The sequence below is a fragment of the Osmia lignaria genome, chromosome 4 (assembly GCF_051020975.1).
Source record: "Osmia lignaria lignaria isolate PbOS001 chromosome 4, iyOsmLign1, whole genome shotgun sequence".
Classification (NCBI taxonomy): Eukaryota; Metazoa; Arthropoda; class Insecta; order Hymenoptera; family Megachilidae; genus Osmia; species Osmia lignaria.
Window position 1 is genome coordinate 11,028,241 of NC_135035.1, and position 16,334 is coordinate 11,044,574.

Sequence of the window (16,334 nt, forward strand, 5' to 3'; positions counted from 1 at the left end):
GACACACGCGTTTCTGTCAGTCAACTACCAACTCACAGGAGGTGAGTTTCGTTTCTCGAGAGGACAACGATTCCACGTTTCTGTTTACGTTCGAAGCTCTCGATTGCGTGCAATCGAATTCATAGTACATCGAAACGGTGAATAAGGAACACGCACATGCAACGCGCGAAGAGGATCGCGTGCGACGCACGATCGAACTTCCTTTCGTCGTATCAATAAATAACCCGACTGTTCGATTAATCATTTATTTCGCAGACGGTCGCGCGCGTAATGAAGAATCGTCAAACGAAAGAAAAGGAAAATCATGGGATTACTTTATTTATATCGTGTGACATAATGGTTTTCGATAAAAACTTACCGGTAACGAGCGTGAGGGCACACAGACAGGCGAAAGCGCTAATGTCTACGTCGAGGGCGTGAAGAGCCTTGCAGAACTCGAGGATGCTGTGAAGCCAATCGCCGAAACTACGCTCGCATTGTTCCAGTGCCAGGACGACACCGTTGCAGAACGTCAGCTTCGTGTCCTCTGGTTTTGTGCGGTACGCCAGTCGTAGAACGAACAATTCCAGACTGGCTAATTGGAAAAGTAAGTCCTGCAAGGTGGGAGGACAGAAAAGTTCGGTAATTACGAAAGGATTGTTCACTATGAGTCGTCCGATTCGTGTACAATTTTTCTAGCGAGAAAATGTTATTTTCACCGAGGTCTCGAGACTACTAGACAACCGGCCAATCAGACCGTCGATTAGACATGTCGTAGGCTCGTCAGGATTGACCTTTTATAAAATGTACAAGCTATCGATCTCTCTTTAATGAGAGCTTCTCGGATATCGTCTGGACGTCGATACATAATAAACAATATATGTACAACTTGGCTCGCATAACGACGCAGGAAATTAGTGATAAGAAAATGCACCCTGAATTAATCCTTTCTTACATTGTGTTACAGATCTACATCTATTCTTAATTTTAATAATTCTTCGATATATTTTTAATTTCTTTTCAATATTAAAAAAAGAATCATGCAACAGATGGAAATATAACGATGGTGAATAAAAATATTTTACGAACCTGATCCTCTCGCACCAGATCCGTGAAACCAGGAATCTTATCGGCGAAATTCCGAATCACGTCGATGGAGGCGGTGAGAAGATTGTAGAACTGTTGGGTCTTTTCCGCTTCCGTGATGGGTGGATCACCGGGCCTCGGTTGTCGGTACTGCGTATAATCCAAGTTCACTTGATCAGGCGTCGTGTCTAAATGTGCACGTACCAAAGCTGTGATCAAAGAAACTGGAGGGCTGGGAGGTGATTCTTGCGGTGATTTTTGCTTCGAGGGTAATCTACCCCTTCGCCCTTTCAACGAATCCGTCCTGACAACCTATCGAACAAACATACTCTTCTTATTTGAGAAAATCAAATTCAATTATATTTTTAATATCCACAGTGCTGCTCTATCTTACCTCTTTCACCATACCGACCATCAGGCACTTCTGGAAGCGACAAAATTGGCAACGGTTCCGTCGACGCTTGTCAACGGGGCAAGCTTTCTCGGCAAGGCAGACGTACTTCGAACCCTTCTGTACAGTCCTTTTGAAGAAGCCCTTGCAACCTTCACAGGTACGTACACCGTAGTGTTGACACGCTGCTGTGTCCCCACAGACAGCGCACAGTTGGCTGGGACTTGGTGGTGCCCGTTCGTTGCTGACCCCGCTTCCGGGCGAAGGAGAATTGACGGAGCTTCCGGTACTGCCGCTGCCCCCACGTGCTTTCGGCGATTCCGTACTGCCACTACTATTCGATAAAAGACACGATCCTTTTTGATTAACAAAATTTGTTCCCTTTTTTACAGGATTTACTCGCCGAAATGAATTCAGTCATTTTACCTCGCAGACTCTGATCTCTGCGTGGGTAAGGACGGCCTTCGTGGTTGAGGAGTACCCACGACTACGGTGTCGACACTCGAACAAATATCCGTCGGCGCGACAGGGATGGCACCCCCGGTGATGGTCGGTGGTTGACCATACACGATGGGCACGCTTCCGGACCCACCGTACGGTGAATCCTGTCGATGATTCGACGGGGAAGGACAGGCGGTGGTCGGTGTCGGCGCTGTCTCCGTGGCGAAGTAATGATGAGGATGATGTTGCTGTTGAGGAGGCGGTGCTGGCTGCTGCTGGTGGGGATGATGATGCTGTTGCTGAGGTGGTTGTTGATGATTGTGGTAGGACAACGTGGGCGAGAACTCGGTGGAATAATGGTCAGCGGGACAGGAATATACCAAGTTGTCGTAACACTCTCCCTTGTCGTCCATTTTGAGCTGTAGCTCCTGCCTGGTGTACCGTTGGGTGTAGGTCTCTTGGAAGCTCGGCAAGGGTGTCGCGCTGCGTCAAGATTGAAATGTCAATGGTCTCTCGCGAAATGTCAACGATGATTTTTATCGCTAACGAGGACGATCGATAATCTTGAGAAAATCTGATGGAAGTTTGATACGAATAGTACCTATGCGAATCGGCTTGGACGTCTTCGGGAAGAGACGGAGCCGACGGAGGTGGCGGTGGAGCTTGCGGATGATGCTGTGCCTGAGCCGAATCGTCGGCCGTCGGCACTCCTTGGTGATTGCCCAGCTGTAGTTCCGGAAATGGATCAAGTTCGCCTGGCAAACTTCCCGTATCCGTGGTAGCCGGATAAGGGACGTCGTAGAAGTCCGGCAGAGCGTCACCGTAAGGGTTCTGAAAAGATCACGTTAAACTCACCCCTGGATCGTTTAAAATTTTCAATCATCCTACTAAAATTTCTAAGGACGATTATGGAGTAAGAAGTTGGATATCCTTAGAGGAGAGCACGGTGGTCGAACGAAGAAGCTATTCACTTTTTTCAATTGTTCCAACCAAGTCGGACAAGCTCCGGAGAGCCGCGCGAGCGGCTAATCGAAGTACTCGACTGCAAGGCGGTAACATTGTTCGACCACAATTGCGAGCCGTGTCGAGACATCGATGTACAGTTGAGGTGCGCAGTGAGGATGTCGGAGAGGATTGGCGAGGCGGTTTGTATCGCGTGTTCTCTACAACTGAACGGACAGCCGAAGATTTCTTGCGAATCCAAGACGAATTATAACAACTTCAACATCCAATGATTCGAATAGTCGAGTTACCTTCCACCTTGCAATATTAATGCATGTTATAAATAACAATCGCATGACGGAAGGTACTCTATGAATAGTGACCAACATTAGTTTAATTTAAAATATCATTTTATTATGATAGTGGTTAGAGATTTTATTTCACTGATTTGAAATTCTGAAGAAAACGTCTGCAAAGGGAGGGCTGAAGGATATCAGAAGGCGGAAGGGAGGATGAGGGACGGATATTCAATTTGCCAGGTTGGTTCCGCTTCTGGTCTGACATTTCGTTCATCGCTCCCTCGAGAGGCGATCGAAGTCTCTCGGTCTTCTAAACGACCTCCAGAAAACACCAACCCCCTTTCATCCCCTTGGAATCTCCAATAGCTGGGATCGCTAATTTCGTGTATCAACTGTACTAACCAAACCGTTGGTCGTTTAATTACGCGTAACGAGAATGGCTGATCCGAACGAGTGAAACCGAGATGGAAAATCTGGCCTGACAGCTGGGGGAAGGGGTAGAAACAGGTAGGACGACACTGTAGAGATCCGGGTACGTGGGCAGGAATGCAGATGGTGCGCGATAAGCGAATGCAGATGACGATCGAGAACGTAGGAGGGCAGATCTTGTTGCGGGTCGAGCTAGACTTCGAAGAGTACCAGGACAGATAAGATACTGTGAAATAGTGAAAGTATCATGCGTTGCTCGACCGCTATGATGGATAATTATCCGGATAACTGTCTCCGGCAAACACAGTTTAATCATCGAAAGAAGCTCGTCGAGCATACCAATTAAACGATATTGAAGATATATTATTTTTATTATTTTCAAGAATTAACAATTTATTTATTATATAAAAATTATCGATTTCAAAGGTATCATGGTCGACCCTTAACAGCTAGGTAAAAAGGGATAAGAGGTAAAGTCTTGGTGCTTTTTATATAGATAATAAAGGGGAGAGTTTAATAAGAATATAAAAGAACATGATAAATGAATCGTCATCTTAGTCATTTACCCTCAACCGCAAGATCACCGAAGTCAAGGCTAATTGGGTACGGATTTTAAAGATGGATTACCACGAGCTGTTGGCAAAAAAGGGGACAAAATAGCGAACAGACGGCTCCAAAGGAAAAAGAACACACCACAGCAGGATTTTTGAAATGGATCATAACGTTTATTGGACAATATCAAAGACAGGAAACAAGTAAGCCATAGAGATTGATGAACGATAAAAATGTCCCTTACCTGTGCCTGGAGAATAAGCATGCTTGAGCCTACTACGTTGAACGCGGTGGTGGTCGTGGTTGGTGACGAGTGATTCGTACAGGCGAGAACTGGAACGGTAGCTGGTGCCTGACGTTGCTGCCGTTGGCGGTGCGGTTGCTGATCTACGTCGTTCCGTGTAATAGCCACAGCACGCTGGCTACCGTTGCTGTTGTCGCTGTCGCCGTTCGGCGAATGGAGTTGCCCTGCAACAGAACGAAAGAAACACCCTAAAGCAACTGTTTCCTATCAACATAAAGTATATTAACTGTTGGAAGTTTCAGCTGGATTCCAGTGGTTGCATTTGGCTTACTTTAACGCCTGACTGGATTTTATTACTCAAAGCCTTAAGGCACCATTTAAACGACGGTGTTTGATGCCTTGAGGCTTCATATGTGCTGAATGTGTTACATTATGAATCACGTGGATATTTCCTCAAATATCAAATTCCTCCGGCATCAATAGCGTCTGGTTGGTTTATTTTCGTTCACCAATACAGAAGTATTTACAGACTCGGTGTATTGAAAACATGATTTGAAAAGTGGAGTCTGAAATCAACCGTTCATTGTCTAGATGAGACAAAGGGGATGCTCGATGAGAAAAGAAACTTTTTGACGCGAGTACTGAAGCGTGGGATAACCGAGTCGGTTTATTTATGATACCGTGATTGGGAAATGTTTATTCGACAAACCACGTACAATATCTTCGATATTGAGAATGACTGGCGTCCATGGTGATCATCTCTGCGATCGAACGAATTTTGGTAAGTACGATCGAGTTTCGACCACCAGGCCAAGGATTAGGCCTGGCAGTCAATGAAATTTAGAAAACACTTTCACTGGTAATTCGATGTTACTTTTGTTTCGAGGAACTTTGTTTAGGAACGACTTATTGGTCGTTGGATCGTCGACGTCGACTGAGGTCCTCGACGTCGGCGGTTCGTCCTATATAGGGTTGCTTCGACACCCCGGGGAGACATGAAATCATTGGCATTTAAAATACTACCCAGTATACAGACGGCCACCATACCCTTGCTCGATTATTATTACGCGATATTATCCCTAACGTCTAGGGGGTGGATATGTTTCTGTCAACGAGAACGGTGATTGCCTCGTCTTTTTGTGAAACAAATTAAACAAATACTTCTTATTATTCTAGATACATGAATTATACTTTGGAAAGTGGAAATTGAATATCAAATTACAGGAATCATAGATTCCATGAAATATGTTAGATACACGGAGTAAACAGATGCGTTCATCCCTCTCGAATATTTTCCACCCTTCGACCGATTGCCAAGATGCGAATCGCAGATAGTCACGGTCACCCAATTCGCTTATTCGATTGAATTTCCCTGCAGCTAGCGTAAACGGACCACCCAGTGGTTTTCACGTCGTAAACCATACTCCAGGCTGCCACCGTGGCGGGGATTAATCAAAAGGGTTGTACATGGTGCTAAGCGATTAGACACGATAGGGAGGTATGAACGAGCTCGCTGATAGGCATCCAATGCAAACCCACCTCTCCGTCGAATCTACATCGTCATAAATTCAAGACCAGCCGGATCGGTCAGACAGGAGGCTGTTACCACTTGGAGAAAAGTCATAAACGCAGTAACCCACTCGCTCCCTTCCTCTCTTTCTCACATTCAGCCAAGTGTAACCTGTCGAAGGAAAGGCAAGGTGGCTGCCAATTAAGATAGTTCGTTCTGAAACAATGAACCCTATCGGATAGCGAATCCGTGAAGGAGAGCCGCGAGTGGAAGAACCGATCCCACCTACGCGAACGCATACTAGAGGCAACAGGCTGCTGCACCTGAACGGTCGTGTGTGCACGTGCACGGAAGGACTCGATTAACTTCGGTAACGCTAGTCGACGGTACCGTAGGCAGGGTACAGGTAGAGGTAACCCAGGGTAGGGTAGCGAACGGACGAGAAAGAGTAGGGTTAGCCGAACAGCGTGTGCCAAGTGGATTACAGCGGTATACACGGCCCTCCCACGAACCACGCCTCTCCACGTGCCACCACGTGCAGCCACGGCGCACACCGCCACTTGCTTCGTTCCTTCTCGGATGCCTCCTCATGAATTAACCACTCTTCCTTTTCCTCTCCTCCTTTCGCTTCCGCGTTCCTCGCCATTTATGGCGAAAATCAAGTGGACGCGAAAGGGGATGAGGGAAACAAGGAGGGAATTTTGGAATATCTGAGATTCTCTTTTGCTCTGCGTAACAGTCTTGTATTAGAAGAATAATTTTTAAAGGAACATTGGGCTTCTCTTCGTGGTCCGTCGTCGGAGTGTTCAGATTTTTAGGGAGATCCGACTTGACCGCGAGTGTACATTGACACAAGAAGCGTGGTAATCGTGTGCGCGGTTGCGTTATGGTGTTTACATATCGTTCGGGTTATTTGGAAACCGCACCCATGAGCATCCGCGTTACGGAAGGTGAAACTCGCATTGTTGCAGATCATCGGGTAAACGCTACCGAATCTCTCGGTTGTGTAACTTTGAGGAATCCTGTAAATTCAAAAGTTGCGAAACACTCTTACCGCAATCTATGCTAATCAGCTATCTTGAAGAATTTTTGCAAATTTTTCAGCAACGATTGCTCTGCCTCTTATTTCCTTCCGCGATCGAATACGTTTACGCTTACCGCGATATCCTTTATGAATAATTCATCCTATATCAACAAGTTTCTTTCTATAAAGTGACGCGTGAGAGGAAAACCGCGTACAAAGAAAAAGAGAAAGATGATGTCTATTTATAGAGGATGCTTTTCTTCGTTGTCCTCGCGATACGAGGATCGTTCTATTGAATCGATCGATTCTTCAACAGAGGCACACCTAACGGACGTTAGGTGGTGGATACGCGCGTGAACGCGCGAGAGAAAGTGGGACTTGATGGTGGTTTCTGAGACCCGTACGAGACACATAATCACATACCGAGATATCTTCGATTTAAGCTCGCAATCGATTCGCCCACGCGAGTCGGACGTCTCATCCAGCTGGATGATCGTAATTAACCCTTTCACTGCTAAGTGGAGACAGTCTGTATTGGTTGGCACTGGACTGGTTCTTTCAGTTGCCTCGTTTTGCAATATTTATACTCGTTACTCAATCGGAAAGAAAAATTAACGTAATGCCACGGTGGATTAACACGTTGTCTACGTTGGTGGTCTACGATGTATTTATAAATTCAATTTTGCCGTACAATTATGAAACAAAAAGGTATTATTTAGTAATAATTTATCAGCTGTTAAGTCACTTCATTCATTATTTTCGTAATAGAAAAGCTGTACACCTGCGATCAAAGGAGACTATTTTAAGGAAAATGGAGAAGACCGGAACGTGGAACATCACCATTTTTCCTGTAGTAACCTGTCTTGCTCGCGAGTGTACCAGTTAATTTGAAAGTTTCCAAGTAGCAAGCAGTCTAAAACTGGTCCAACGCATGCAAGCCGGTGCAGCTTTCTCCTTCGTTGAATTTAGCGGGAGATTAATGACGTTGTAATTGGAATTACCACCAAGAGAACGTATACCGATCTTGACTCATCTTTCCGTGCGATCCTTTCAACAGCCCGACACCGTCATTCTACATGGATCATTAGCGATTCATTCATCGGACCGTTAACAGAATCGAATTATCACTAGCCTCGTAACAAGTTCGGTCATGATAACCTTCGGTCTCGAGAAAGGCATCGAAAGAAGAAAACCTCGCAACAACGATAATCGTTTTATCAAATATTAGCCGGTTGCAAATCATAGTAGAAAGGCGCATTTCTCAAGGATCCCATCCATCTTCCCCGCGAAAAATTTCGATCTGAAACCGAATCTATCGAGTTGGTTGAAGCAAAACGCAAGGATCCGTGAAAGCGAGCGAGTTGGACCAGGAAACCGAGGCGAAACAAATTGTCCAGATACCCTGGAAAGATTAGATTAGTTCGCGTTGGATTGACCTGAGCCGATAAAAGGCAGCAGGAGAGTACAAAAGGCTGGCAAAAGTTGTAGTCGCTCGTGGTCCGGGTTAGAGTGCGGTGTTACGGTGTCGAACGAGGTGAAAGAAGAGGTTCGACGCGGAGCTACGAGGGAGGAGAAAGAGAAGGAGGATACGGAGAAGGCTGCTTGCGACACGCAGGCTCGAGCAACCAGGCTGATAGGTAGGTAGGTAGGTATATCGCCCCCTGACCCCGAAGAACTACCGTGAGACCGGCTTAGCTCCGCTCGGAGCACTCTCCTTTGCTCTCTCGGCGTGCACCGCGTATGCACACACGTATCCACACGCGTGTGTGGAACCGGGCGCCGTAGAATAAAGAAGTGGGAAGGATACGTGGCGCGACACCGAGAAGAAGAAGAAGAAGAAGAGGAGGAGGAAAGAGGAGGAGAAGGATGTGACTCGTGGGTGCAGCTGCAATGCGACCCGGCTGCATTCAGTGGCACACACAGGACGCTTAGGGCTTTTCGATGGCGCGCCAGGATTATCCAGGATAGAGAAGAGATGGAATGAATTTCGTAATCGCCGCAAGCACGACTCGCGTTCACGAGGATTCCTTGCTCTGACTGCGCTTCGACACGCTTCGAGGCCTCGCTCAGGAGGTTTCCTACCTCCTTTCCTTCGTACGGATAATACCAGATGTCCCACCACCTTTGCCCTACGATCGCGATTTTTCTTCGTGTGATAATGAGAATTTAGTGTCTTTGATTTTCGAGAGAAAGTTAAACGGTTTTTGATTGTCAGAAAGTGCAAGGGATCCTGTTAAGCGGATGGGATAAAAATACTCGTTCTCATGGAGTTTAATGACTTTTGGATATCCCCGATTGCTAATCGTACGATAGGAGAAAGTATCCGCAGCGACGTTGTTTCCCGTGGCCTAAGGTACCTTCGGCCGTGATGCAAAGCCGCCAGGGGATCGTTCGGATTCATTAGGATCCATCAGGATCGCCATTTTAAGAAACACCTTGCAGAGGCGAAAGTTTTGGCCGTAGAGCTTCCGGTTAAAAAAAAATAAATCAACGCTTACCGTGTGATTGCGCAGACGTTCGACTGTAGCCTAGCACGTCGTTAAATTATCGATGATTCGTGAACAAGAGAAAAGGTGTTGTGCATAAATCAACGGGTAGAAAAACGCGATAGCATAATTACAGAGCGCGATATTTTACGAGGAACCGTTTGACCTGGAAACTAAGAACAAACACGATTACTCAAACGCGCAATTTACAATCGTGCACAGATTCCTCCTGACTTTTTCTCTCCATCCATCAGTGGAATATGAAAAAAAAGACACAAGGTACGATGTAAGCAACTTTTTCTAGGCGTCGCGTAAGCAATCATCACGCATACCTCGGATGAAAGAATAAGCAAATAGAAAACCAGCCGGAGCCGCTCGCCGTCGACGTTGCAATTATGTTTCCAGTAGCGCATCTGCTTGTGAAATTCGACGTAATTTCGTCAGATTTTACAAGGCACGTGGAGATTTACACTTGCAGTCGTATGGGGATTCCATAGGGAAAATGGCGATAAAGGGGAAACAGGAATTTTTTAAATCCTAATTTAGAGAAGAAAATAATATAATTTTTAGTTAAATTAACTTGGGTGGGGCCAGGGAAAATTATTTTTTTTGGAGAAGATTGTTTTGCTCGCAAGTGTACACTTTAGTAAAAATTGTCGTCGAATAGATTCATATGGCGAACCGAATGGCGTATCACGCAAAATGGCTGAACGAAACGGCTCCACCCATATCCTGATCCTCGCATGCGTGCTCCATGCTCTTTATATCGATCCTTTGGCTCCTCTTCGTAGACGAAGAGAGAAGCAGACGAGAGAGAACGCGAGTAGAGCAGCGTGAGGCACGTGCCTTGACATGCGTCGAGCTCTCCGGCGACGTGTCGTGGTTTTTCCCAAATTTTTGTTTTTACCTTGAATTTCATTTATTTTTTAACATTGCCAAGGAGGTATTTTTGAAAAATAAAAATTTCTCCTAAATAACTCATGTTAAAATGAAGCATCATTATGAGAAACACTGCTACTTGGTATACTTATTGATTACGATGCAGATTTAAATATAAAAAAAATCATTTGAATTCTAATATGTAGTTCATTAATTACATTGTCGTCAGAATATGTATTAAGTACGGAATGTAAAACACTAATTAAAAATGAAAAAAGTCTTCCTCAGACGCGGTACTTGATAAAAAGAATAAAAAATAGGTGACAGTTCACGAGATCAGTTATGCGAAATCGTGATTTCGATGCTAATATATACAGTATGTTTCAAAAAAGGTTTTACACTAATGAATTTAAAATTATTTCCAGTTTCATTGGTGTACGTCTTTCCTTGAACCTTCAGTGGTTTAATTAAAACGCTATTGAGTGTTTTTAACGACCGTTGGAAGAAAAAATTGTGCGCTTAGGAAGGTAAAAAAGAGCCTCGACGAAGTTGCTCGATCACTTTCCGCTCGTCTGCTTTAATAACGGAAAACAGAGGAGAGATTAGCGTATTACGAGATGAACGTCTCGCGCATCCCTGCGAAATCGCGGTGGACAGTTATGCAAGAGGCCACATTTGACGCGTCCGCTCTGGCAGGTTCGACCGGTCTTAATTGCAATCAAACTGCCCAGACCACTTTGCACGCCTCGAAACTAGTCGGTCTGAGCTAGAAACAAGACACTCGGTGGACCTCTGCTTGAATATTCATAAATTACTTTCTGCCGGCACGCGTCCGCTACCACGTTTCACGTGGTTTAATGAAAAGTAATCGACAGCGAAACACGCGAAGCGTAAATTCGATCATTTTACTCTCGACTTCACATAAGAGGCTAAGTTTTGTCACGATCGGACAGATCCTTCTGAATTTCTACCGATGATAAAACCGTGACTGATTTATGAACGATCGTCTTCATTTTCACATACATTCCATCGTTTACGTAATACCCTGACGAACAGCACGCGAATATTGCGTTTGAACGATCATCGAGACACCTTCGACATCGAACGAGCATAGGAGACGACCGGTAATTTACGATTGTCACGCGTTAACCCATCGATTTCCAGAAATAAAACGCATCGTTCCGCGCGACCAACGAGCGTCCTCGAGCGTTCCTGCGTCGCGAAACCCAAGGACAACCACGGGCTCGTCGTTCTTCGCGATAAAATGCGACACGTGGGTGCGTGCACACTAACCATTCGCGAATTCGCCTTCGAAAAACCGTGATTCCACATTCCCGGCCAGAAACTCCACGTGTCTGCGTGCTTCTTCTCTGTATTCGTGTCGAGGTGTCTCCTTTCCCCGTCGCGGTGTACGGTACCGGTTGCTCGTCCTCTCACTCTCGCCGGGCAGACGGACACCGGTGATGTACGCACCAGGAACGATGTAAGTACTTTCATCAAATTCGATGCGAGAACGAATTTCAATCGGAGAACACTGACAGCATTGGGTTCCTGGTTGTTCAGAGAAGTTCCTTGTCAAGCCAATTAATGTTTACCACGCGATCGGGCCTTCGGCTTGGCTTGTTGAGGAGACGCGAGAAATATTTATTGCGCGGGCTTTCTACGAGGTCCGCGCGATGTCGTAATGTCTGATCGCTTCTCAATCCATCTACCATCCACTTATCCGCCCGAATTCTCACCGATAGTTCCATTATTGAATGAAGAATTCTGTGCAATATTCTAATTAAAATTAGACCGACTCGATCTAAATTCGCCCATCGTAATTCTAATTTGAATTTCAAAGCGTCCGAGTAGTTGTGCAACGTGCAAAACATACACTGATTGATTGTGTAATCGGTGTACGAAGCGGCGTTTGAGGCGAAAAAAGAGGCGTCAGTTTGTATGCCACCGTGTGGCACGCGCGAGGATTTATCCGAGTGACGATCATCAAAGGCTGCGGAGTGCGAATCGTTCCGTCAATTACCCGATCCTGTAGGTTCGAGCAAACTGCACGTCGACAGCTGGAACATGCAACGGTGCCCGTCGTCGTGGGACAGCGCGGATCCCCAGGAGTTCTGTCGCGAATGGACGACTTGAAAAAGCGCCGACGAGATCCCTATCGATTCAATCAACGCCGTACGAGGCTGTAATCGCGCTTCATCAAGACGCCTCTCACGCCGCTTGATCGCGGGGGGTTTCGACTTTTTCTTCCTTCTATCTTTATCTCCGTCGAAGACAATGTTCCGCGGCTGTAATTCGTGAAAATTGAACGATCAACGCCGAGAATGGAATTCCTTTTTTGCCTGCGTTCGTTGAATGTCTCTATCCGAGCAATGTCTTTTTGCGATGATCTCGACAGGTATATCGAAAAGTATGAATGTCTCCTGATAGAAGAAGAAATTTCCAACGTATTTTTCAAGTACGTATCTTTAATCGTGGGGGTCGCAAACGAGCCCTACTCGACGCAAGACATTTCCGCGCGGGCAGATGAGATAGCCGCGACACAGCGCGAGGAAGACTTGCCACCTTGCAGCGAGGATTCGCGAGAGGAGGCAGCAATCGGTCGACACGTCGAAGAGAAAGGATTTACCGGGGTCACCGCGTGTACGCGGGGCCCGTCACGAGGAAGATAACCGCCGACTAATAGGGTCACTTAGGCTAAAGCGTATGTGTTCGATCGGAAAGAAACTTTGTCGGACAGGTTTCTTCGCGGCGGTATTACCTGCAGCGCGGCCAATCTCCAGCCACGAAGAAACGCTTCGTGGGAAACGCTCGCCGCGTGTATCGGTCCTCGCGATCTTCTCTCTCGACGTTTCATCCTCCATCGAACCTCGACGGATTCCGTGTTCAACCGTTGAATCCGTGCGATTCTGCGTCGATTAAAAATTCGTCGTCGCTAATGGTCGTCCGCGCGAAACGAGACGAGACGAAGACAAGATAGACGGCACGATTGCCATTCCCGATGGACCCGGGGAAAAATAAAACGCGCCGAGGCCGCATATGGCGATACGGAATGGGACGAGATGGATCGACGATGCACGGTAAAAAGCGTACGCGAAGGAAGAGACGCTCGAAGGCCTTTCTTGATTCTCCTCCGCGAGTCTGGTTCTACTTGTCGGATGTCGCAAGCCGGTAGCATCGGTACGCTCGATTAAGCGATCAAAGATCGATTAAGCCGGCTGCTTTTTCCATCCGATGCTATTTTCTAATGGGGCTCCGTGCCTGAGAAAATGGTGCTGCTCGTTTGATACCGTAATTGAAATCGCCTCACGCCTTTTTGCACCGACTGGTTGCGCGACGGCTTTAAGGATAGATGTGATAATGCGGAGACTAGAAAGCGGCCAAACGTGGAATCGGTTCGAACCGACAGAACCGGATGCAGGGCTGTGTTTACCCCTGGGCAAAATAGGCACGTGCCTGAGACTTGGTAAAAAGAAAAGCCCGCATAGAAAAGTCCTGTCTTTGAATTCGAAATTTAATTAACAGAAATATCTAAGGGCCCTCGTTTTCATTTGAATGCCTGAGGGTTGAACAGCTCTAGACACGATCTTGACCGATGTATTAATAATTGGAAAAGGAAAGTAAAGAGCCTTCATTGTTGGATAGAATGATATACAGCAACGTTAGATCTCAATGTGCCTGGCTTATGATAATCGTATCTATAATGACAGTAGTAGAATGAGTAGCAACTAGTCAGACACGCGTTCCAAACCTCTATTCTTCACCGCTCATCCGCGCTACGGGCAATTATTTTCTTGTCCAGCTGTCATTCAATCTATTCACACTTACTAATCAGTTTAACTGTAGAATTAAAAACACTGTCCCGAGTTACGTCAACCCATTGCTAAGAATGTTTCAATACAACAGTCTCAAAATTCAATCTCTTCGTTCCGTAATGTGAATTTCTAAATAATTATATACAAGAAAACGGGATACATTTCATTGATTCTATTTCAAATGATTCCATTAACAGTATCTAATCAAGAATACTAAAGTGTTCGATAAATATTCATTAGATAAAATTCACCTGAAATTACAAATCGATGGAGACAGGTATTCCTTACGACGAAGGAATACATAATTCGTTTAATTATTTTATTATTACGGTTTATATAAGCGAGGAACAGCTTTCACGATACGATTCGAGAGCTATCCAGCATCGGGAGGAATATCATCTGCCGATCTAGGCAAATTCGAGTGCGGAAATCGAGGAACAGGTAGACGTAATCCAACGAATATCGTAATAGGTACCTTAATCCTATCCAGCTTTCTACACCGCCCGCGGCGAGGAATCGCTCGCACGCTCGCTTGAACAAATCGCTCGCACACTACGCGAGACGGAACATGCTTCAAGGGCCGAGCAATTCCCATGGATTGTTTCTTCTTTGTCTCGTCTCCCCGATCCGCCTACACCCTTCTCTGCCTCCGCACACGCACCCGCATAAATATTCATCGATCCTCGATGTTTGGCTACGTACAATTCGAAACGTAGAGATGCGCCTATCGGAAGTACGATTTCGTACTTTCTTATTTGATGCTCGCCGGTCAACGACTCGTGAATTCGAAATTTCCAATCTCTTCTGCCACGACCAATCTCTTTAACCAAAATTTTTAAAGCCGATCCTTCGCTACTTTGAGACTCATAAGTTTCAGAGTCCAGTTGGAGGGAAATAAAGCAAGAGAATAACTTTTTCATAAAATTAAAAGTACAATTCTCGGCATGAGCCGAAGCTAAGTAACGAGATACTTGAACGTTAGCAACCTCTCGAACGTGTTTGCTCACGTAACTCACGCTAATGATACGTTAAATCGCCACGAGGGAGTAATTGCAGGGACGGCAAGTAAGTGGCAAACACGTACCTACCCATACGTGATACGTTTCAATGTACTTGGACGTATGATCCTTTACGGGATGCTGATACAAAAGACAATCGGTAATCAGAAATGCAGACAGGGCGTTCGATCTGTCACCGATGAATTCTTCCGGCACCGTGTAACGCGATAAACACAGGTCGATGTAGACCATTGTAAGGCGATAAGAGGCCATCGGTGTAATTATTGGGAAATTTGATACGCGTGTCTTAATAACGTAACACCATGGCTGACAGGAGTTTGCATACAGGAATGAAACACTTAGCTGCAATGTTGATTACTTGTTATCCGGTTTAAGGATCGAGGTACTTGTTATTCAGTAAATGTCTTCCTGGAAACGCTGAATATCGCATTGACTTTGATGCAATGAAATAATTAAATATTTAGGTTAAACTTTGTTTCAAAGGACACGATACTATTAAACTTTATGCGTGGAATCGAAAAATGTAATTCCTAACTTTAGAAACTCAGTGGTTAGAAGTTGAACCTACCCTAGCTTTCAACTCTTAACCTCTGTACTTTCGACGACCGTTTGTGAAGGTGTTAAACCTTGTAGATCCCATAGAAAACATCGTTCCCATCAAGTTGACGCGTCGAACGAAATATTTAACAGCTCGACGCCAGCTCTGTCAGCGCTGGGAGAGCTTAAACCGTAAGATAATCATCGTTCAGCACAATGCAGACGGTCGGACCGTAGTTCAAGCCCATCTGACACGATCGTAACGCGATGAATGCGAGCAGATAAAAGGCTCAGTGCATCGCCAGGCAAATTATAGTCGCGGCCGCAATTTTATTACGAAATCTAAGCGGCACACGTGGGCAATCATCGTGACCGGGCGTGAGAGTCTAAGACTTTTCATTCGCAATCTTAACACCGGCTCTTTTTCAACCAACGAAACGCCTTGCGTGAAACGTTTAAGCCGTGACCAACCTACCCGCAAGCCAATTAATACGTCGATGGATTTTTTTGCGAATAACCAGCGCCCCTAGGCGAAGACTGCTTATTATCGGTTATCGTCTTGCATCTTACGGTTAATATCATAATCACCGTCCTGCTGTTCCAGAATGCTGGACGCATTCTCTCGCCTCGATCCTTATTGCTTCGCGAGTTATCGACGCTCTTAATAACCCTTAGCCGTAAATGATCACCCTTTCATGTTC

At 45.7% G+C, this 16,334-nt stretch overlaps 1 protein-coding gene across 3 annotated transcripts in view; it reads right to left on the reverse strand.

The window, feature by feature from the left end:
• The window catches only part of Hr38 (Hormone receptor-like in 38), a 31,918-nt gene that overhangs the window by 2,127 nt on the left and 13,457 nt on the right, over positions 1–16,334 (reverse strand). For all 3 annotated transcript variants that reach the window (XM_034322587.2, XM_034322588.2, XM_034322589.2), the window contains exons 2-7: positions 4,364–4,587; positions 2,499–2,728; positions 1,883–2,380; positions 1,460–1,790; positions 1,069–1,377; positions 359–593 (exon numbers count right to left, since the gene is read on the reverse strand). In XM_034322587.2, the coding sequence (XP_034178478.1) occupies positions 359–593; positions 1,069–1,377; positions 1,460–1,790; positions 1,883–2,380; positions 2,499–2,728; positions 4,364–4,587 (1,827 nt within the window). The remainder of the gene's footprint in view (positions 1–358; positions 594–1,068; positions 1,378–1,459; positions 1,791–1,882; positions 2,381–2,498; positions 2,729–4,363; positions 4,588–16,334) is intronic.